The sequence below is a fragment of the Nerophis ophidion genome, linkage group LG17, assembly GCF_033978795.1.
Source record: "Nerophis ophidion isolate RoL-2023_Sa linkage group LG17, RoL_Noph_v1.0, whole genome shotgun sequence".
Taxonomy (NCBI): domain Eukaryota; kingdom Metazoa; phylum Chordata; class Actinopteri; order Syngnathiformes; family Syngnathidae; genus Nerophis; species Nerophis ophidion.
In genome coordinates this window covers 26,433,524-26,454,995 of record NC_084627.1, presented here as the reverse complement: position 1 = coordinate 26,454,995, position 21,472 = coordinate 26,433,524, and the positions used below count along the sequence as shown (strand labels likewise).

Sequence of the window (21,472 nt, the reverse complement as noted above, 5' to 3'; positions counted from 1 at the left end):
TAACCGATTTCCGAACTCTAAAAGGGTGAATTTGGCAATTTAAACGCCTTTCAATTGATAGCCTGTCGAGCGATGACGTTTCACCCGTGACGTCACAACATTAAGCAATCAGCCATTTTCTCAATCTTATTACACACACCAAGTCAAATCAGCTCTGTTATTTTCCGTTTTTCCGACTGTTTTGTCGTACCTTGGAGACATCATGCCTCGTGGATATCCTGCGACACTCAAAGCAGATGCATTTCCAACGATAAAGTCAACGAAATCTGCAATATTGGAAAATAGACCACCACTGAATCTGCCGGAGTGCAAGCTACTCAGGGACGACGGCAGTCCCTTCCCGCAGACGAGCAAGGTAAACCCCCTGGATATGATTTATGTCACTTCTTTTTCTGTCTCATTTTGTCCACCAAACTTATAAGGTTGTGCATGAATGCACAAAGGTGAGTTTTGTTGATGTTATTGACTTATGTGGAGTGTGCTAATCAGACATATTTGGTCACGGCATGACTGCAAGCTAATCGATGCTAACATGCTATTTAGGCTAGCTGTATGTACATATTGCATCATTATGCCTCATTTGTAGTTATATTTCCATCCAGCCTTTCCCTCCACCCACATTTAATGCCAAACAAACACATACCAATCGTTGGATAGAAGGCGATCGCCAAATTTGTCCTCGCTTCCTCCCGTGCCGCTGTCTGTCGTGATATGGCTCAATAGCTTCAGTTTCTTCTTCAATTTCGTTTTCGCTACCTGCCTCCATACTCCAACCATTCGTTTCAATACATGCGTAATCTGTTGAATCGCTTACGGCGCTGAAATCCGAGTCTGAATCCGAGCTAATATCGCTATACCTTTCTGTGCTATTCGCCATGTTTGTTTCTGTGTGGTCACGCTGTGACGTCACAGGATAATGGACGGGTGGATATAACGACGGTTAAAATCAGGCACTTTGAAGCCGTTTTTTGGGATATTGCGTGTTGGGTAAAAATGTGAGAAAAACTTTGAAAAATAAAATAAGCCACTGGGAACTGATTTTTATTGGTTTTAACCCTTCAGAAATTGTGATAATGTTCCCCTTTAACCTTACACCAATTAGCAATTTAAGACACTATCTTTACAAATCTCTTTAGCTTGGTCTTTCAGTTTTTTTGTGGAGAAATTTTGATTACAGTCATAGAACCAAAGATTTGGAACACATTTCTGTCCTGGTTTCTTAGTACAGTATGGCTAAATCCACAATAATGGTAACAATAGAAGAACATTAGACTTATTTTGGATAATTACTGCGCTTGGAGTAGAAAAGTGTCATCTCTATGTCCGTCTCTATTATTGAGCTTAAACACACTTTATTAACATATTTTTTTTAATTACATTTTTACTTTTTTCTAAAGAACCAAAATGTCTTAAAATAAAAAAAAAACTCATTTTAGGATTGACTTATTTACCCCACAATGGGGAAATTACATTGTTGCAGTGCAGGATTTTACACACATTAACAGAAGTAAAACCTCATAAAAAACAAGAAAACTGTAATCGATACTACATATTCTGCACTAATAAATATATAGATAGTACTTTATTGATTCCTTCAGGAGAGTTCCCTCAGGAAAATTAAATATGTATCAACAAAAGGTCAGATAAAACAAAAAAACGCTAACATCTTTTTTGCACATCAAGAAAAAAGATGACATTAATCACATAGGTGTGTTGTAACGTCTTATGGCTGTGCTCCATCTAGCACTGTGAACGTAACAGTCTGATGCTGAAGGAGCTGCATAAGTTTTCCTAAACACAGCGTCAAAGAAGACTAACTTGAAACTCCCGAGTGCTTTCAAAGAAAATTACCCAGTCTACTTTGTTTTCCACTTATGTGCCGTAAAAATGTGTAAAAAAGGAATCTGTTTAAATGTTAGTTGAAATACTGCCTTTACAGTTAATAAAATGTTTTATGACAATGTCTGGAACAGATTATTTAACTTTTTATTACAGTGGTACCTTGGGTTTGGTTAATAATCCTGTCCAAAAGGTCAGACAAAGACTGAATCGTAAAAGAGTGAATACATTTTTTTTTCATAAGAATAATGCAAATCCAAGTAATCCAATCCAAACGCCCAAAAAACACATTTTGAAAGAGTGAAGTGAAGTGACTTATATTTATATAGCGCTTCTTCTCTACTGACTCAAAGCGCTTTACATAGAAGAAAAAAAACAATATCTAAGTTACAATTAAACCAATGTGCTTGGCATTGGTTTAAAAAAAAATTTTTTAACTTTTTTTTTTTTTCTAGTCCGTCACAATCAATATCCTCAAACACGAATCTTTCATCCTCGCTCAAATTAATGGGGAAATTGTCGTTTTCTTGGTCCGAATAGCTCTTTTTAAAAGATGCTCCCATTAAAAATAATGTGAGGATGTGAGGGAGCCCTCAACAGGTGACGTCATCGTCTGTGACTTCCGGTAAAGGCAGGGCTTTTCTCTTAGCGATAAAAAGTTGAAAACTTTATCGTGGATGTTCTCTACTAAATCTTTTCAGCAAAAATATGGCAATATCGCGAAATGATCAAGTATGACACATAGAATGGAGCTGCTATCCCCGTTTAAATAAGAAAATCTCATTTCAGTAGGCCTTTAACATTGACAACATTTTCCATTTTGATATTTTTGGGTCTCTAATAGGAGTGTTTTGGATCAGGGTTTTATGCTGCTGATTACGATACTGATCATCCATGAGTGAGATCGGCTGATAACAACACAGATAACAATCACATTAATTGTACATCTTTCCATTTATGTATGGCGAGTGCTATTGACAGGTTAACAATATTAACCCAATTTGGATCAGATACTTATCTTCTTTCATGACATACAACTGTTTGAGCAATACAAAGTCTATCCATCTATCCGTCTATCAAACAAATACAACTCTTTTAAATCATCTGGTTCCTACTCTCAAAGCCCTCCTTTGTCCAGTATATTGTATCCTGACTTTGTAAACATTAAAAAAAAAAAGATTTTGAGAGGACAAATATCGATCTAATCATTCGTGTATCGGTCATACACTAATACAGGGGTCACCAACCTTTTTGAAACCAAGAGCTACTTCTTGGGTACTGATTAATGCGAAGGGCTACCAGTTTGATACACACTTAAATAAATTGCCAGAAATAGCCAATTTGCTCAATATACCTTTAATAAATAAATCTATATACATATAAAAAAATGGGTATTTCTGTCTGTCATTCCGTCGTACATTTTTTTTCCTTTTACGGAAGGTTTTCTGTAGAGAATAAATGATGAAAAAAACACTTAATTGAATAGTTTAAGAGGAGAAAACAGGAAAAAAATGCAAATGAAATTTTGAAACATAGTTTATCTTCAATTTCGACTCTTTAAAATTCAAAATTCAACCAAAAAAAAAAAAGAATAGAAAAAGTAGTTAGTTCGAATCTTTTTGAAAAAATTAAAAAAATAATTTATGGAACATCATTAGTAATTTTTCCTGATTAAGATTAATTTTAGAATTTTGATGACATGTTTTAAATAGGTTAAAATGCAATCTGCATTGGACCAAGCTATATTTCTAACAAAGACAAATCATTATTTCTTCTAGATTTTCCAGAACAAATTTTTTTAAAGAAATTCAAAAGACTTTGAAATAAGATTTGAATTTGATTCTAAAGATTTTCTAGATTTGCCAGATTAATTTTTTTTAAATTTTAATCCTAATAAGTGTGAAAAAATATTTCACAAATATTCTTTGTCGAAAAAACGTATTAATTAAAATGTATTAATTATTCTTTACAATAAAAAAAATGTACTTGAACATTTATTTAAATTGTCAGGAAAGAAGAGGAAGGAATTTAAAAGGTAAAAAGGTATATGTGTTTAAAAATCCTAAAATAATTTTTAAGGTTGTATTTTTTCTCTAAAATTGTCTTTTTCAAAATTAGAAGAAGCAAAGTAAAAAAAATTAATGACATTTTTAAACAAGTGAAGACTAAGTCTTTAAAATATTTTCTTGGATTTTCAAATTCTATTTGAGTTGTCTCTCTTAGAATTAAAAATGTTGAGCAAAGCGAGACCAGCATGCCAGTAAATAAATCCAATTTAAAAAATAGAGGCAGCTCACTGGTAAATGCTGCTATTTGAGCTATTTTTATAACAGGCCAGCGGGCGACTCATCTGGTCCTTACGGGTTACCTGGTGCCCGCGGGCACTGCGTTGGTGACCCCTGATTTAGCTAATTGGAAAGCTAACTTCCGGAGTTAGTGGGTCGATTACAATGACTTCTGTTTTGTTTGATTAGCCATTTTACTGCCGTGTGACAGGCAGTAAAATACAAAGTATATAAATGAACATTTACAAAATATTTCGTACCGGTATACATATGTGCCGTATAGTACTGTGTGGCTAATATATGTATTTCCTCTTTGGTGGGTGTGGCTTAAATACTGGTGTGCTCTAAAGCTGGGAAAATAGGGTAAATGTTAAGCACCTTTTAGTGCTTTACTAACCCCAACAAAATACAAGAAAAAACACCTTTTTTGAAATAATGCAATGATCAATGAAGTGAGATGGTGATGGTGAGGGAACTGGTCACTGATAATGGATAAGATGTGTCTCACAACAGGGAATTTGAGTAAGTCTACATAATGAGCTCCATTGTGGTTTAGGTGCGTATGTGTGTGTGCGTGTCCTTTGACCCCTCTACGGATAATTAAGGACACATTTACCCTCGTTTGTCTTCAGTGGAGCTTGGGGGGCTGGGTCAATAGTGTGTGCGTGTGTGTGTGTGTGTGTGTGTGTGTGTGTATGTGTGTGTGTGTGTGTGTGTGTGTGTGTGTGTGTGTGTGTGTGTCTGTGTGTGTGTGTCTGTTCTTGTATTTCTTGCCTTCTTGAGACAGGAAAAGTAGCTTCCATATGAGGACCGGTGAACAAGTGATGACATAAATCATGGTCCCAATACGGAAAAGCATTGCATCTAATAGAGAGTGTCTCATTTGCACCCCTGGTGGTGAAATCTATAAAAATCAGTGGGGTCCCACAAAGGAGGAATTTTTCAAATTGACTGTGTCCACATTAAAAGTGCTCCCCCTTTGCTCAACATATGAAGAAACAAGTGTATGTTAAATTTGAAGTGCTCCCTCTCTGGCCAACATATGTAATTACAACTGTGTGTAAGAAATTAAAATGTTGAACCCATTTGGTCAAAATAAATCAAAACATTTATTTAAATGTATATAGACATACTGTAATAATTTGAAGTACATAATGAAGATTAACAAGGGTTGGAATTGGGGGTTAAATCAATAAAATGATTCCCGAGCGCAGCCATAGCTGCTGTTCACTGCTCCCCTCATCTCTCAGTTGGTGGAAGAAGGAATGGGTCAAGTGCAGAGGGTAATTTCACCACACCCAATGTGTGTGTGACTTTCAGTGGTACATTAACTTAAATTATAAATAAATAAATAAATATCAATGAACAACTTGAAATAAATAATGAAGATTAATATTTTTTCTTAAATCAATGAACTAAAAGCAGTTTTTTTTCCACAATGTGTCAACTTGTTTTCTTACAAAATTGGGAACAATTTCTCATATTCATTCTGTTTTTGTAATATTGCAATATTTTCTCATAAAATGATTACTTTTTATGTAAAATTATAACTTTTTAATACACAATAGTGACATTTGTCGTATAAAATTTGTCATGTCTTGTGATCATGTTTTGTTTAGTTATGTTCTGTTTCGTTTAAGACTCCATTGTTTCCTGTTTTTGCACTTCCTTGTTTGCTTTGTTTCCATCCATCCATCTATCCATTTTCTACCGCTTATTCCCTTTTGGGGTCGCGGGGGGCGCCGGCGCCTATCTCAGCTACAATCGGGCGTAAGGCGGGGTACACCCTGGACAAGTCGCCACCTCATCGCAGGGCTGCTTTGTTTCCATGTCAACCCATTAGTTTCCACCTTGTCCCCATGTCACGCACCTGTTTTCATTAATCACCACAGTAGTATTTAAGCCACAGTTGCCAGGTAGTTCGGCTGGCGACTTTACTTCTGAGACTGTCCATAGTTTTGCTTCTTGCCATGCCATGTAAGTTTTTGTTTTTTTATGTCACAGTTATCGAGTTTTGTGTCATGTTCATAGTTTCTGCCTTTGTGCAAGTTTTTGTTTTATTAGTCAAGTTTTTGTAGTTTTTTTATTCCTTTTTTTTAGTAATAAATAAGTATGTCCCTACCTTGACGTCTTGCCGGCGCCAACTTTCCTTTGCCTTCGGGGAAAACAAACCCCAAAGTCCACGTTTTGACAAAATTGTCGTATAAAATTCTGACTTTTCACAATATTGCCAATTTTTTGTTGTTCTTGTAAAATAGTGACATTTTTTGAGTAAAATTATAACTTTTGTCATAATTTTGCCAATTAAAATTCCCATTATTATTATAATATTGCCAAAAAATCAAGTTCTTATAAAATTGTGACTTTTGTCGAGTAAAATTACTACTCTGTTCATACACCTGCCAATATTTTAAGCTTTTCTTATAAATTTGCGACTGTTATTGGGTAAAATTCAAACTTTTATTATAATATTGCACAAATGTTCAGTTTTTCTTGTAAAATTGCTACTTTTATTATAATACTGCAGACATTTAAGTTTTTCTTGTGAAATTGTGACCTTTTTCTTTTGAAATTTCAAGTCATTTTTCACAACAAGCTTTTTTATATTTGCATAGTATGTCCATCCATCCATCCATTCATTTTTTCTATCGCTTGCCCCTTTCGGGGTGGTATATATTTTCAATGTTGTAAATACAAATATATATATATATATATATATATATATATATATATATATATATATATATATGTATATATATATATATATATATATATATATATATATATATATATATATATATATATATATCCATCCATCCATTTCTACCGCTTATTCCCTTTTGGGGTCGCGGGGGGCGCTGGCGTTTATCTCAGCTACAATCGGGCGGAAGGCGGGGTACACCCTGGACAAGTCGCCACTTCATCACAGGGCCAACACAGATAGACAACATTCACACTCACATTCACACTCTAGGGCCAATTTAGTGTTGCCAATCAACCTATCCCCAGGTGCATGTCTTTGGAAGTGGGAGGAAGCCAGAGAACCCGGAGGGAACCCACGCAATCACGGGGAGAACATGCAAACTCCACACAGAAATATCCCGAGCCTGAGATTGAACCCAGGACTGCAGGACCTTCGTATTGTGAGGCAGACGCACTAACCCCTCTGCCACCGTGAAGCCCTATATATATATATATATATATATATATATATATATATATATATATATATATATATATATATATATATATATATATATATATATATATATATATATATATATATATGTAGTTGTGGGGAAAATCACAAGACTACTTCATCTCTACAGAACTGTTTCATGAGGGGTTCCCTCTACAGTTCTGTAGAGATGAAGTAGTCTTGTGATTTTTCCCACACCTACATATTGCGCTCTACCACGGTATCGAGCACTATTCTCTGGATAATACAATTAAGACATATATACATATATATATATATATATATATATATATATATATATATATATATATATGAAGTGTGGTCCTAAAGAGGTGAGCATTTTTGGAGGTCTCAAGAAGGTAACACATGTGTGTGTTTGTGTGTGTTCTTGTATTCCCACACTTCTTGAGACATCCACAAGGAAAAGTACCTTCCTTATGAGGACCAGTGAACAAGTTAGGACATAAATCATGGTCCCAATACGGAACACCATTGCATTTAGAAAATATCTCATTTGCATCTCTGGTGGTGAAATCTATCAAAATTAGGGTGGTCCCAAAAAGGAGGGATTTATCAAATTGACTGTGTTGCTTTTAAAAGTGCTTCCACTCTGGTCAACATATGTAATTACAAGTGTGTATATGAAATTGAAATGCCCCCCTTTGGCCAAAATGAAAAAGAAAAACAAAGCATTTAAAAAAAAAATGTATATTCTGTAATAACTTGAAGTAAATAATGAAGATCTTTTTTTTTTTTTAAATCAATGAACAAAAAGCAGTCTTTTTCTCACAATGTGTCAACTTTTTTCTTATAAAATTGGGAACAATTTCTCATATTCTTTCAGTTTCTGTAATGTTTTCTCATTAAATTATAACTTTTTTATGGAAAAATTATTACTTTTTAATGCAAAAGGGTGACATTTGTCATATAAATTTCTGACTTTTATCACAATATTGCCAATTTTTTGTTGTTCTTGTAAAATAGTGACATTTTTGGATGAAATTATAACGTTTGTCATCATTTTGCCAAGTAAAATTCCAATTACTATTACAATATTGACAAAAAATAAAGTTTTCTTATGAAATTGTGACTTTTGTTGTGTAACATTAAGACTATTTTCATAAATTTGCCCCCCAAAAAATATTTTCTTGTAAAATTGCGACTGTTATTGAGTAAAATTCAAACTTTTATCATAATATTGCACAGATGTTCAGTTTTTCTTGCAAAACTTTTGACTTGTGTGAAATTGTGACTTTTTTCTTGTGAAATTCCAACAAATTTTTCAAAACAAGCTTTTTTATATTTGCATAGTATGTCCATCCATCCATCCATTTTATACTACTTGTCCCTTTAGGGGTTGTATATATTATCAATGTTGTAAATACAAATCTTTATATATCTAGAAAGGGTGGTCCTAAAGAGGTAGGTCTCAAGAAGGTAACAAATACAAGAGTTTGTGTGTATGTGTGTGTGTGATGTGCGTGTGTGTGTGTGTAAGACAGAATGTACCCTAATGCCCTCCATCCAATTCCTTGTACACACTGACCCAAGATGCCCTCCATTTGTCTAAAACTAGTGCTTCTGGGCTGATTGGTGGTATCACTTTCACTCACCAGCTCTCACACACAAATACACATGCACCTTTTTAGACCAAACCCTAGTAAAGGTGCCCCCTTGGGGACTTGTCATGAAATGTACTCCTTGTTAGAGTGTGTATATGCATTTGTACCTATGTGTGTGTGTGTGTGTGTGTGTATGTGTGTGCATGTCTGCTTTTCCTCAGCTGTTTCCTGCTAGTGCAAAGAGTCCAGCAGCATGTGAATGCTTCTCTCTTTTTGTGTTTAAGGCGGCTTTCTCTACTGTGAAATGACCTACTGAGGAACTGCGGCTGTGGGCGATGTCATCAGATGGAATTTTTTTTTTTTAAGATGACAGCAAAATGGATGGCACTAAAATCTGATCCCCTCAGAACCAAATGTACAACAACATTGTGAGAAACAAAACATGTTGGAACATTCTTTCCAATGTTTGGGTACTTTCGTAATTGGCTTATAAGTGTAAAAATGTTCAAGCACAATTTAATTTAATGTTGAATAAACATGACTTTTACGCATCTGGTGATGTGTTTTCCATGTGTCTTTGTTACTCTGTGATTGCTGCCTTTCATGATGCTTATTTTCATTAACCCAGTGCATGTTTATTTCTTAATTAGGAAATCATGCAGATACACAGCATACTGTATACGTTTTCTGTCCCAGGGGTCCATACATGGGGTCCATTTTTATGTAATATTTTCATCAATGTCTTGTGTCAAAATTATCCAAATTCAATTTCTATGTGGAAGGCACTGTTTTGTATTGTTCTGCTTCATCATTACAAAATCCGGTAATTTAATTTGGAAAAATGCTGAACATTTAGGACTTGCAAATGATATTGAAAAATCTAAAATGTGTTTTTCAAAGTCATAAAAGACAGAGGCTAGACCGTGAGGTCATCCTTAAACATTGTGACTATTTAATAGCAATATATATATACTGTGTTGGCTCCGAAAGGGACAAGCGGTAGAAAGTGGGTGGATGGATGGTATATACAGTATACTGTAGCGCAGGGCTATTAAACTTGTGCCATGGGGACCAAAAACGACACTGGACCGTTCAGTCCAAAACTCTGAAGACAAAAGATTTTGCTGAAAAAATCCTAGAGACACGAAATTGCTCCTGTTGAATCGTGGAACTTTGACCACTGTAAAAACAGTGGCAGATTCTTGTTTTGAAATGTTAACCTTGCGAGTAAACATAGAACACTGGGGTCCAAACTTAACTAAGGTGTTCCTCTAGGCACCCATTTAAGTCCCCGCCTTTTTGGTAGTTACGCATTTTTTTCGTAATACCATCCATCCATTTCCTACCGCTTATTCCCTTTAAGGTCACGGGGGCGCTGGTGCCTATCTTTGCCAAAATCCGGTGGAAGGCGGGGTATACCCTGGAGAAGTCGCCAACTCATCGTGGTTTTTCGTAATATGATACAGTGAGGCAAAAAAAGTATTTAGTCAGCCACCGATTGTGCAAGTTCTCCCACTTAAAATGATGACAGAGGTCTGTAATTTTCATCATAGGTACACTTCAACTGTGAGAGACAGAATGTGGGAAAAAAATCCAGGAATTCACATTGTAGGAATTTAAAATATTGATTTGTAAATTATGGTGGAAAATAAGTATTTGGTCAACCATTCAAAGCTCTCACTGATAGAAAGAGGTTTTGCCTCAAAATCTCACGATACATGGCCCCATTCATTCTTTCCTTAACACGGATCAATCGTCCTGTCCCCTTAGCAGAAAAACAGCCCCAAAGCATGATGTTTCCACCCCCATGCTTCACAGTAGGTATGGTGTTCTTGGGATGCAACTCAGTATTCTTCTTCCTCCAAACACGACGAGTTGAGTTTATACCAAAATGGATACGTGGATGATACAGCAGAGGATTGGGAGAATGTCATGTGGTCAGATGAAACCAAAATAGACCTTTTTGGGTTAGGGTTAGGGTTAGAAAGTTCACAAGCAAAACACAAACACTTGGCACGAAAGCACAAAAGGGAAAACAAAACAACTAGCATGAAAGCTAGGAATAAAATGAAGCGTAGCGTGAGCGCTAACGAGTGAGAGCATGAAAAACAAGTCATCAACAGTTGCATGAAAGAAAACTAGGATCCGAGAGCAGAAGAACGAAAAGGGGCAGGCTTATATAAGGCAGTGATCAGTAGAAACAGGTGTGCAGGAACCGAGAGTAGCAGGTGGAAATAATATGCAACCATGGTGACGGAGCAAAACAGGAAATAAGGAGGTCAAACTACAAAATGTGATATGACAAGGAACAAAGCAACAATATGTGATGATCCGACCATCGGACCACAACATATTATGTCATAATATTATTGTATTTATTACTATAGGGACACGCATCTTTTTTGTAATGTGAACGACGGCATAAAAAGATCTTTACGTAGGCTTAATGCTGCTGCGGTCTGGCTCGACCTTGCTTAAGTAACAATGAAAACGTGGACTGGATTTTTAGCATAAAAATGAGGGCCTTACTGATGGAACGGATATGATAAGTGCTGCCAAAGGATTTATAATCATAGTGAAAAATGACAGGTTGATATATTGTTTTTTCTATATTTGCATTTTTTTGTAAATTTTTTTTTTTAAATAATCACACTGAATTATTCAGTGTGGTTTAAGAATATTTGGGGTGTTCAGCCCCCCTAAAATAGGCCTAATGACGCCAATGCTTCCAGCCTCCTTAGCCCTCCTGAGCTCCAAATGTTCAACGGGTATCCTGCGTTCCCAGTTAAGACCGTCCTTGACGCTAGGAGTCGGCGTAAGGGGGTGCAGTTTTTGGTTGATTGGGAGTGGTATGCAGCTGAGAAAATGGTAGAAAAGGGATGTATGGATGGATGGTCCAGAGGAGCGTTCATGGATCTCGCAGTCCCTCATCACCTCTCCTAGTTACTGTTTTGTTTCCATTTTCTATTGCCTTTCCTCACACAGCTGCATGTTGCTTTTTTTCTTCTTTTGGGCAATAAAAGACTCTAAACCGCCATACGCCTGGCTCTCTCTTTTTGCATACTGGAACCTTTTTGAAAAGTAAGGAAACACCCAACAGCAATATCGATAATTTTAACAATTTACATCCCAAGTCATGGCGAAGTCTACTTCTTTAGCTGAAAAAAAATCACCTGAGCCCACATTCAATCACAACTTACGCATCTGTGATGTTTTTATTCAGGATGGGCGTGTCCACATTAAGGATACGGAAATACAAAAAAGAGAAACCTGTGTTATGTCAACCGCGTAGAAAAACACAAATTATGTAAAATGATGTATAAAGCAAACTATAACCTGCTACCCAAGAATGTACAACAATTCATCTCAACAAAAGAGGAAAATATAACCCGAGATGAAAATGTAAATGGAGATATTAGTACACTTAAAATCTTTAGCATATCCGTATGTGGAATTAAATTATGGAACGGATTAACCAAAGAAATGAAATAAAGCACCAATATGATTCACTTAAAGAGACTGTTCAAACTACAAGTGTTGACAAAGTACACAGAACAAGAATTATGAAGAACATCTTCAACCCTTTTTTTATTGAGACAAAGATTATTTATGTATATAATATGTGTTTGCTTACTGTGGTATATTATTTATTTATCATTTATTTGTTTGCTGTTCTGTTACAGAGAACAATGATATTGGATATAATTGCTATGGTATGAAAAAGGGTAGGATTAAATAAGCTCTGCTTCTCCGTACTCCTTTTCGGACGTGCTGTAATGAAACAAATGGAAATTGTGTGATGCATTACATTGTATCGTATGCATGCTCCAAATAAACTGAAACTGAACTGAAACTGAACTGAACAAATGGGACAGTAGGACCCTGAATGCATGAACGCTGATGATGATTACGATGTAGTAATGCAAATTTACAACTGTATTTGGATCAAATCTTATGTGTATTTTCTGGTTGTTTTTAAGTGTATTAGATGTGAAATCCCTTGCAAAAGAGATTTTAAGACTCAATTGGTCTATTTACGGGTGAAATAAAAAGTCACTAACTATATCCTCAAATAGTGACCTCTTTTCTAATGCACACTTTGTTCAAAAAAGTACAAAGAAATTAATTGACGAAGTACAATGAAGACAAAAACTCCAATTCCAACAGATTTTACCTGCCTGTACAAACACTTACTTGCATTTCAGTGCTATCTTCTCTGATCAGTTTCTATATTACTTAAAAGAAAACTGGTTTTTGTTTAGTAAAAGGCTTTCTGACCACAGAACTTTCCTCCAGAAAGTCGTATCTTTGTCCATGTGATGGCCAAATTGCCCAGCAATATGTTTGGAGGAGAAAAAGTGAGGCTTTTGATCGCAGGAACACCATGCCTAGCATCAAGCATAATGGCGGTAATATTATGCTCTGGGCCTGTTTTGGTGCCAATGGAACTGGTGTTTTACAGAGAGTGAATGGGACAATGAAAAAGGAGCATTCCTCACGACAACCTAAAATCATCAGCCCGGGGTTTGGGTCTTGGGCGCAGTTGGGTGTTCCAACAGGACAATGACCCCAAACAGACCTCAAAAGTGGTAAAGGAATGGCTAAATTAGGCTAAAATTAAGGTTTTGGACTGGCCTTCCCAAAGTCCCGACTTAAACGTGCGGACAATGCTGAAGAAACAAGTCCGTGTCAGAAAACCAACAAATTTTGCTGAACTGCACCAATTTCGTCAAGTAGAGTGGTCAAAATATCAACCAGAAGCTTGTGGGTGGCTACCAAAAGCGCCTTATTGCAGTGAAACTTGCCAAGGGACATGTAAGCAAATTTTAACATTGCTGTATGTATACTTTTGACCCAGCAGATTTGCTCACATTTACAGGAGAGCCATAAGAAAGTCATAAGAGAACTAAACTTCATTAATATTTTTTTGTGACCAACAAGTATGTGCTCCAATCACTACATCACAAAAAAATAAGAGTTGTAGAAATGATTGGAAACTCAAGACAGCCATGACATTATGTTCTTTACAAGTGTATGTAAACTTTTGACCATGACTGTATATATATATATATATATATATATATATATATATATATATATATATATATATATATATATATATATATATATATATATATACATATATATATATATATATATATATATATGTATATATATATATATATATATATATATATATATATATATATATATATATATATATATATATATATATATATATGTGTGTATATACAGTATATGCGTATATATATATATACTATATATATAATTTTTTTCTAAGAACTTTCAGGTATCATTGCACTAAAAAAATTTAAAAATTGGCCACCTTTGGAATAATTGTATCCATACAAAAATACCATCAATACATGGGTTGTACTTGTATAGCGCTTTTCTACCTTCAAAGTACTCAAAGCGCTTTGACACTACTTCCACATTGACCCATTCACACACACATTCACACACTGATGGAAGGAGCTGCCATGCAAGGCGCTAACCAGCACCCATCAGGAGCAAGGGTGAAGTGTCTTGCTCAGGACACAACGGACGTGACGAGGTTGGTACTAGGTGGGGATTGAACCAGGGACCCTCGGGTTGTGCACAGCCACTCTCCCACTGCGCCACGCCGTCCCCTACAGTTTCAGTCCAGACTTTTGTGTAAGATGTGCGGTTTCCCATACAAATACTGTATGTTCCTGACCGTGCTCCAGACACAGTACTTTCAGACAGACTAAAAATATGCCTTAGCAAATGATTACACACTTACCTCTGATTGATCAATCCTTTAGCAACCAAAGACCAAACAAAGCAAGACTGCAGGACAACAGACTGTCTGTCTACCCAAGATACGCATCACCCAATGACACCCATCATCCAATCAAGAAACATGAACTCAAAAACAAATTTTTGCTGTTATCTCCTGTCTTTATCCACACTGCTAAACTGCCTTGTCTCTTATCAGACTAAGACTTTAACTACGTTTGTTGCATAGTTACACAGGAATTCTGAGTATTAAAGTCAATTTCTGAAAGCTGAAGAACTTCAAAGAGTTCACAAGCTCTGGTTGGTCCCGAGCTGATAAAAAAGGATGGTTTATTGAGCTTCTGCTTTCTTTAAAACTCAACCGGCCCTAAACTTATATGGAGCATCAGCTTGGTCAGTGGTTTTGTCAAGAGGTGTTTTTCTCCGGATTCAGTGTACAATAAGGCTGTTGCTATTGGAAAAGTTATTATTCAATTTTTTTATGAAGAAATGGTTGACACAAACTGATGTAGGTAAAATCAGTGGCCTTGTGGTTAGAGTGTCCGCCCTGAGATCGGTAGGTCGTGAGTTCAAACCCAAAGACTATAAAAATGGGACCCTGCTTGGCACTCAGCATCAAGGGTTGGAATTGGTGGTTAAATCCCCAAATGATTCCCGAGCGCGGCGCACGCTGCTGCTTACTGCTCCCCTCACCTCCCCGGGGGTGAACAAGGGGATGGGTCAAATGCAGAGGACACATTTCACCACACCTAGTGAGTGTGTGTGACAATCATTGGGACTTTAACTTTGACTTTACTCGGTGGTACTGGTAAAAATTCATGTACAAACCACACCAACCTGCTCCAAAGGCAAAGAAGAAGCTCTTTTCTGGGTACTCGTCCAGTAGGGCCTGGACCCGTTTGCCCATTCGCTCGTTCCTCTTGTAGATGAGTTCCTGCCGGAAGTAGGTGTCTATTTCCTGGGCGGTCACCTGCTCACTGGGTGGCAGTGTTACATTATTGAAGTTTGGGACCTGCAAACAACAAGGTTAGAGTTGAGACAAATAAACACAGATTGGGTAACATCTGCAGTCTTTCTTGGAGTAATCCAAACTGAATGTATAATTTGAGAGGATACAACTTTTCAAAAGAACACTGACCAAGTTGGTAGGCGTCTTAGAAGGGGGTGGGGGTCAAGGAGGAGGTTTGGTGGGATAGAAAGGGTCAGGCAGAGGGGTTAAGGGTTACTCCAAAAGGTCAAGGGCCGTGTCATTGCGACACTCCATGGGGTCAAAGGGTCAAAATGACTCTTAGTTTAATAACTAAAGAGAAAGTAGCTGACAAGTTGATAAAAAATGGGTTTGATAAAAGGATTTATCTGCATTAAAATTAAATGGGCTCCATCTTGACCAATTACCATGGATTTCATGAAATGGATTAATAATCCTGCTAACAACCATTAAAAAAGTTATCGGTTCATAATATACCACAAACACACCTGTGATGTGTCATGGTTGAAGATGATGGAGTTGAGGTCACCACAGTTGTAGTGCCGGATGAGGTCTTCCGTCGTGTACGGGACCTGAAGGCTTCCTGCCCGTAAGGATTCTTGCTGTAGTAAAGTCTGGTTGAGGGCAAAGATCACCTAAAATAGGAAACAAAGAACCAATATTTTTAGCAATGGGAAACGTTGCTGTTTCTAAATAAAAAGTCTGAAAAAGGCAAGTCGTCTTATGTTCGGCGTCTACAGATTTATACATGTAGACTAGGGGTCAGCAACCCAAAATGTTGAAAGAGCCATATTGGACCAAAAATAAAGAAAACAAATCTGTCTGGAGCTGCAAAAAATTCAAAAATGTATATACGTGTTATAATGAAGGCAACACATTATGTAAGTGTCTATATTAGCCGTATTAGCCTACTATCAAAATGCCTATGTGTTGCAGGCTGAAGCAAATGTTCGTTGACAGAAATGTTGAAATGTAATATTTATTCTACACATTTTTACAACATCAGTAAATCAGAGGCTACTCAGAAGGTGAGATAACTCCTGGAAATGACTGGCTCAGAATGGCCAAAGGTATAGATGTGTGTGTCCAAGTTAAAGGAAATGACAGGCTGTCTTTTTATAATGGATTTATAACAATCTTTGGCAAGCCAGGTAATGTTTGCTGTGGTCTGGAACAACATGGCACACAAACAACTATCAGAAATGCAGCCAATATTACACACAGGTAATGTGTCATGAGACATGCAAAACTAAATTACATACAAAGAGGATACAAGTAAAGGATATTAAATGAGCTCAAATATACCTACAAACAAGGCATAATTATGCAATACGTACATACAGCTAGCATTGATTAGCTTGCAGTCATGCACAGACCAAATATGCCTGATTAGCACTCCAACAAGTTGATAACATCAACAAATTTCACCTTTGTGCATTGATGCACAGCATAAAACATTTGGTGGACACTATGAGACAAAGAAGGAGTGGCATATAACACGTCTTTCTGTGGCAGCATCGGAGAAAGTTGTACATGCCAACAAACTATGATGAGTTCAAGGATTGCTGAAATTAGTAGGACAAAACGGTGCTTGCCAAATACTCTCATCAGTGACGCATGTTTAACATGAACAGTGGGATTTTTTTCAGCTCCTCTGACAGAAAATATATCAAAAGAAAAACAATGTTTTTTAATCATCTTTTTCCATTGACACACATTTCTGAAAGAGGTCCAGGAAACCACTAGGGTGGCGCTAGAGACTCTAGGGCCGCGGGTTGCTGACATCTGATGTAGACCAACAGGTGGCATCAAACGACTTCCCTAATAGTTGTTTTTTTCCTGTCACACATGCAGACCAGTGACCTGGGAAGATAGCAAGTTGGCAAACAGATAAGTTATGATGCTAATAATAAGATAAAAGATACAACAGCTGCCCAGGCAACTAAGAAATATATAATTTTAATTGCGATCTAATAGTTATTTCACTGACATCAAAGACATATTTATTTGTCTTGTAATATATGGGTCCTATATTCAGGGTTGCTTTGTATTCGGAACACTACAGTATTTGGGATTAATTCTTTAAAGTTGACTGGCCTGAGTTTGTACAATTTGTAACCCTCCAAAACCACACAATCCTTCAGAGTTGTAACTCACAACGCGCATGAAGCCATGTGTATCTCATAGTACCTGAACAGACCTAAGATCAATTTTGACGGTTTTATTGCACCACTTACTGCAAACGCTGCACCAAGGTGTTAAAATAGGTTGTTTCATTAGATCAGGGATCACCAACCTTTTTGAAACTAAGAGCTACTTCTTGGGTACTGATTAATGCAAAGGGCTACCAGTTTGATACACACTTAAATAAATTGCCAGAAATAGCCAATTTGCTCAATTTACCTTTAATACATAAATCTATATATATAAAAAAAATGGGTATTTCTGTCTGTCATTCCGTCGTACATTTTTTTTCCTTTTCCGGAAGTTTTTTTGCAGAGAATAAATTATGAAAAAACACTTAATTAAACGGTTTAATAGAGGAGAAAACAGGAAGAAAATGAAAATTACATTTTGAAACATAGTTTATCTTCAATTTCGACTGTTTAAAATACAAAATTCAACCGAAAAAAAGAAGAGAAAAACTAGCTAATTCGAATCTTTTTTTAAAAATTTTAAAATAATTTATGGAACATCATTAGTAATTTTTCCTGATTAAGATTAATTTTAGAATTTTGATGACATGTTTTAAATAGGTTAAAATCCAATCTGCACTTTGTTATAATATAAAACAAATTGGACCAAGCTATATTTCTAACAAAGACAAATCATTATTTCTTCTAGATTTTCCAGAACAAAATTTTTAAAAGAAATTCAAAAGACTTTGAAATAAGATTTAAGTTTGATTCTACAGATTTTCTAGATTTGCCAGAATATTTTTATTTTATTTTAATCATAATAAGTTTGAAGACATATTTCACAAATATTCTTCGTCGGAAAAACAGAAGCTAAAAATGAAGTATTAAATTAAAATATATTTATTATTCTTTACAATAGAATTTTTTTTAACTTGAACATTGATTTAAATTGTCAGGAAAGAAGAGGAAATAATTTAAAAGGTAAAAAGGTATATGTGTTTAAATATCCTAAAATCATTTTTAAGGTTGTATTTTTTCATTAAAAATGTCGTTATAAGAAGCAAAGTAAAGTAAAGAAAATAAATGAATTTAAATAAGTGAAGACCAAGTCTTTAAAATATTTTTGGGGATTTTCTAATTCTATTTGAGTTGTCTCTCTTAAAATTAAAAACGTCGAGCAAAGGGAGACCAGCTTGCTAGTAAATAAATACAATTTTAAAAATAGAGGCAGCTCACTGGTAAGTGCTGCTATTTGAGCTATTTTTAGAACAGGCCAGCGGGCGACTCATCTGGTCCTTACGGGCTACCTGGTGCCCCCGGGCACCGCGTTGGTGACCCCTGGTCTACACTAACCCCTTAAACAAATATTTATTTAGCTTAAACACGGTATCAGTAACACTAAACCATCGTTTAAGGTAACCTTCCTTGAATATTTTTTTTACACAGGTAAGTGTGGCGTGTATTTCTTGAATCTCCGGCTCTTAGCTTTGTATGGACTCATTGATCATTTACACTGAGTTCGAAGAGGAAGTGAAGTCAGAAAGACAGCGCCCCACACAAGAAGTGACGTCCGAAAGAAGGCGCCACAGCCAGCTTCAAAACAACCGGAGCTAACCACTGAAAAGATGGAGGTGAATCATCCAGACATGCCCGTGTTTCTCATTCTTCTACATGTACAAACGCTTGTGGAAATCACACATGAATACCTTATGTGAAGGAAACGCGTGATTGCAGTTATTTCGGATACTACGCATCTCAGACGGCAAGAGAACTTTCGAATGTTGAGCTCAGCTGTGATTCTACTTAGCGAAAAACTTTTATTTGTCGAAGGAGAGAAAACGAGAATGCGGGCTCCTGTGGATGTGATAAAAAAAGGTAGTGTGTGCTTTGTACTACCTGGCCGACGAGGGAAAACTACGAAAAACATTTAATGAATTTGGACTGGCAAAGCAGACTGTATCAGTTATTGTCCGCCATGTATGTCGTGGACTCAACATCTAGGTCCAGAGTATATAAAGTCACCAAAAAATGAATGGACAATGAAGGCGAAGGCAGAAGAGTGAGGAGTGTCCTGATCAGATATCTAGATCTCTAGTTTGATTGATGTCAAATGTTCTTTGTCACGTTGTGTACTTTCACATGTCCATTAAATATTTGATTAATTTATGATGGCTCAGGTGTGTTTCACTACAATAGGGCCCAATTGGATTCCAGTTAATAGAAATACCACAACACTGGATATTGTTCATATAAGTTGAATTTAATTTAAGACACTTACGACTTATGACGTGCGCATTTTCCATGCATGCGTACTAGGTCGCGTTGCTCCGGCGGTTGGAGAGGGGCAGGGGGTCTTGAACGACCATTGTGTGTGTGTGGACACAGATAAGGTTTTTTGATTGATTCAAACTTGTATTAGTAGATTGCACAGTACAGTACATATTCTGTACAATTGACCACTAAATGGTAACACCCCAATACGGTTTTTCAACTTGTTTAAGTCGGGGTCCACACTACTCAATTCATGGTACAAATATATACTATCAGCATAATACAGTCATCACACAAGTTAATCATCATAGTATATACATTGAATTATTTACATTATTTACAATCCGGGGGGTGGGATGTGGAGGGGGTTGGGGCATGGTTGATATCAACATTTCAGTCATCAACAGTTATATCATCTGAGAAATAGACATTGAAACAGTGTAGGTCTGACTTAGTAGGATATGTACAGCGAGCGGTGAACATAGTGAGCTCAGAAAGAATAAGAACAAGTATATACATTTGATTATTTACAATCCTGGGAGGTGGGATATGGATGAGGGAGGGTGTTAGTCTAGGGTTGAAGTTGCCAGGAGGTGTTGTTTTAGAGCTGTTTTGAAGGAGGATAGAGATGCACTTTCTTTTACACCTGTTGGGAGTGCATTCCACATTGATGTGGCATAGAAAGAGAATGAGTTAAGACCTTTGTTTGATCGGAATATAGGTTTGACGTGGTTTGTGGAGCTCCCCATGGTGTTGTGGTTATGGCAGTCATTTAAGGAAGTAGTTTGACATGTACTTCGGTATCAGGGAGGTGTCGCGGATTTTATAGACTAGGCTCATTGCAAGTTGTTTTACTCTGTCCTCCACCCTGAGCCGGCCCACTTTGGAAAAGTGGGTAGGAGTGAGGTTAGGTGGGATTTACCCTGGATAACCTTGGCTGGCTTAGTGTAGAAGGGGCCTCAATGTTCTATGTTTGCTGGCAAAGTTAAAATATCAATGCAATGATCTGCCATTGTGGTCTAAGTGGTCTAAGTTCCTCCATACCACAACAAAAAGGTTTGTCTCCCAAGTTTTGAACTGAACTCGGAGGCCGGTATGGTGTCATTGCCAGGCCGGATTTGGCCTGGCCGCCAGTTGAATAGTCCTTCCTTTGATAATAAATATATCTTGGGTCCTGTCATAAAAGTGACACAGTGAAACAGGTGACTCACATAAACCCTGGAGATGTATTCAACAACTTCCCAAGACGAGAGGGACAGTTTGTCCTTTGAACACCGCTCAGCTCCGTTGCTGCCGGAATTCTGCTTTTGTGTTAGCGTGAAATCGGCCAGTGTTTGGTGGGAGGACACTGGTGAGCCTGCCGCCTGTGATCAGGGAAACACACATTCATACACACACTGAAGGACTGC

At 36.7% G+C, this 21,472-nt stretch overlaps 1 protein-coding gene across 1 annotated transcript in view; it reads right to left on the bottom strand.

Moving 5' to 3' along the window:
- trabd2a (TraB domain containing 2A) overlaps nt 1-21,472 on the bottom strand; it is a 273,095-nt gene that overhangs the window by 101,065 nt on the left and 150,558 nt on the right. Inside the window, exons 4-5 of the mRNA XM_061876697.1 lie at nt 16,143-16,289; nt 15,504-15,678 (exon numbers count right to left, since the gene is read on the bottom strand). Of these exons, the coding sequence (XP_061732681.1) occupies nt 15,504-15,678; nt 16,143-16,289 (322 nt within the window). The remainder of the gene's footprint in view (nt 1-15,503; nt 15,679-16,142; nt 16,290-21,472) is intronic.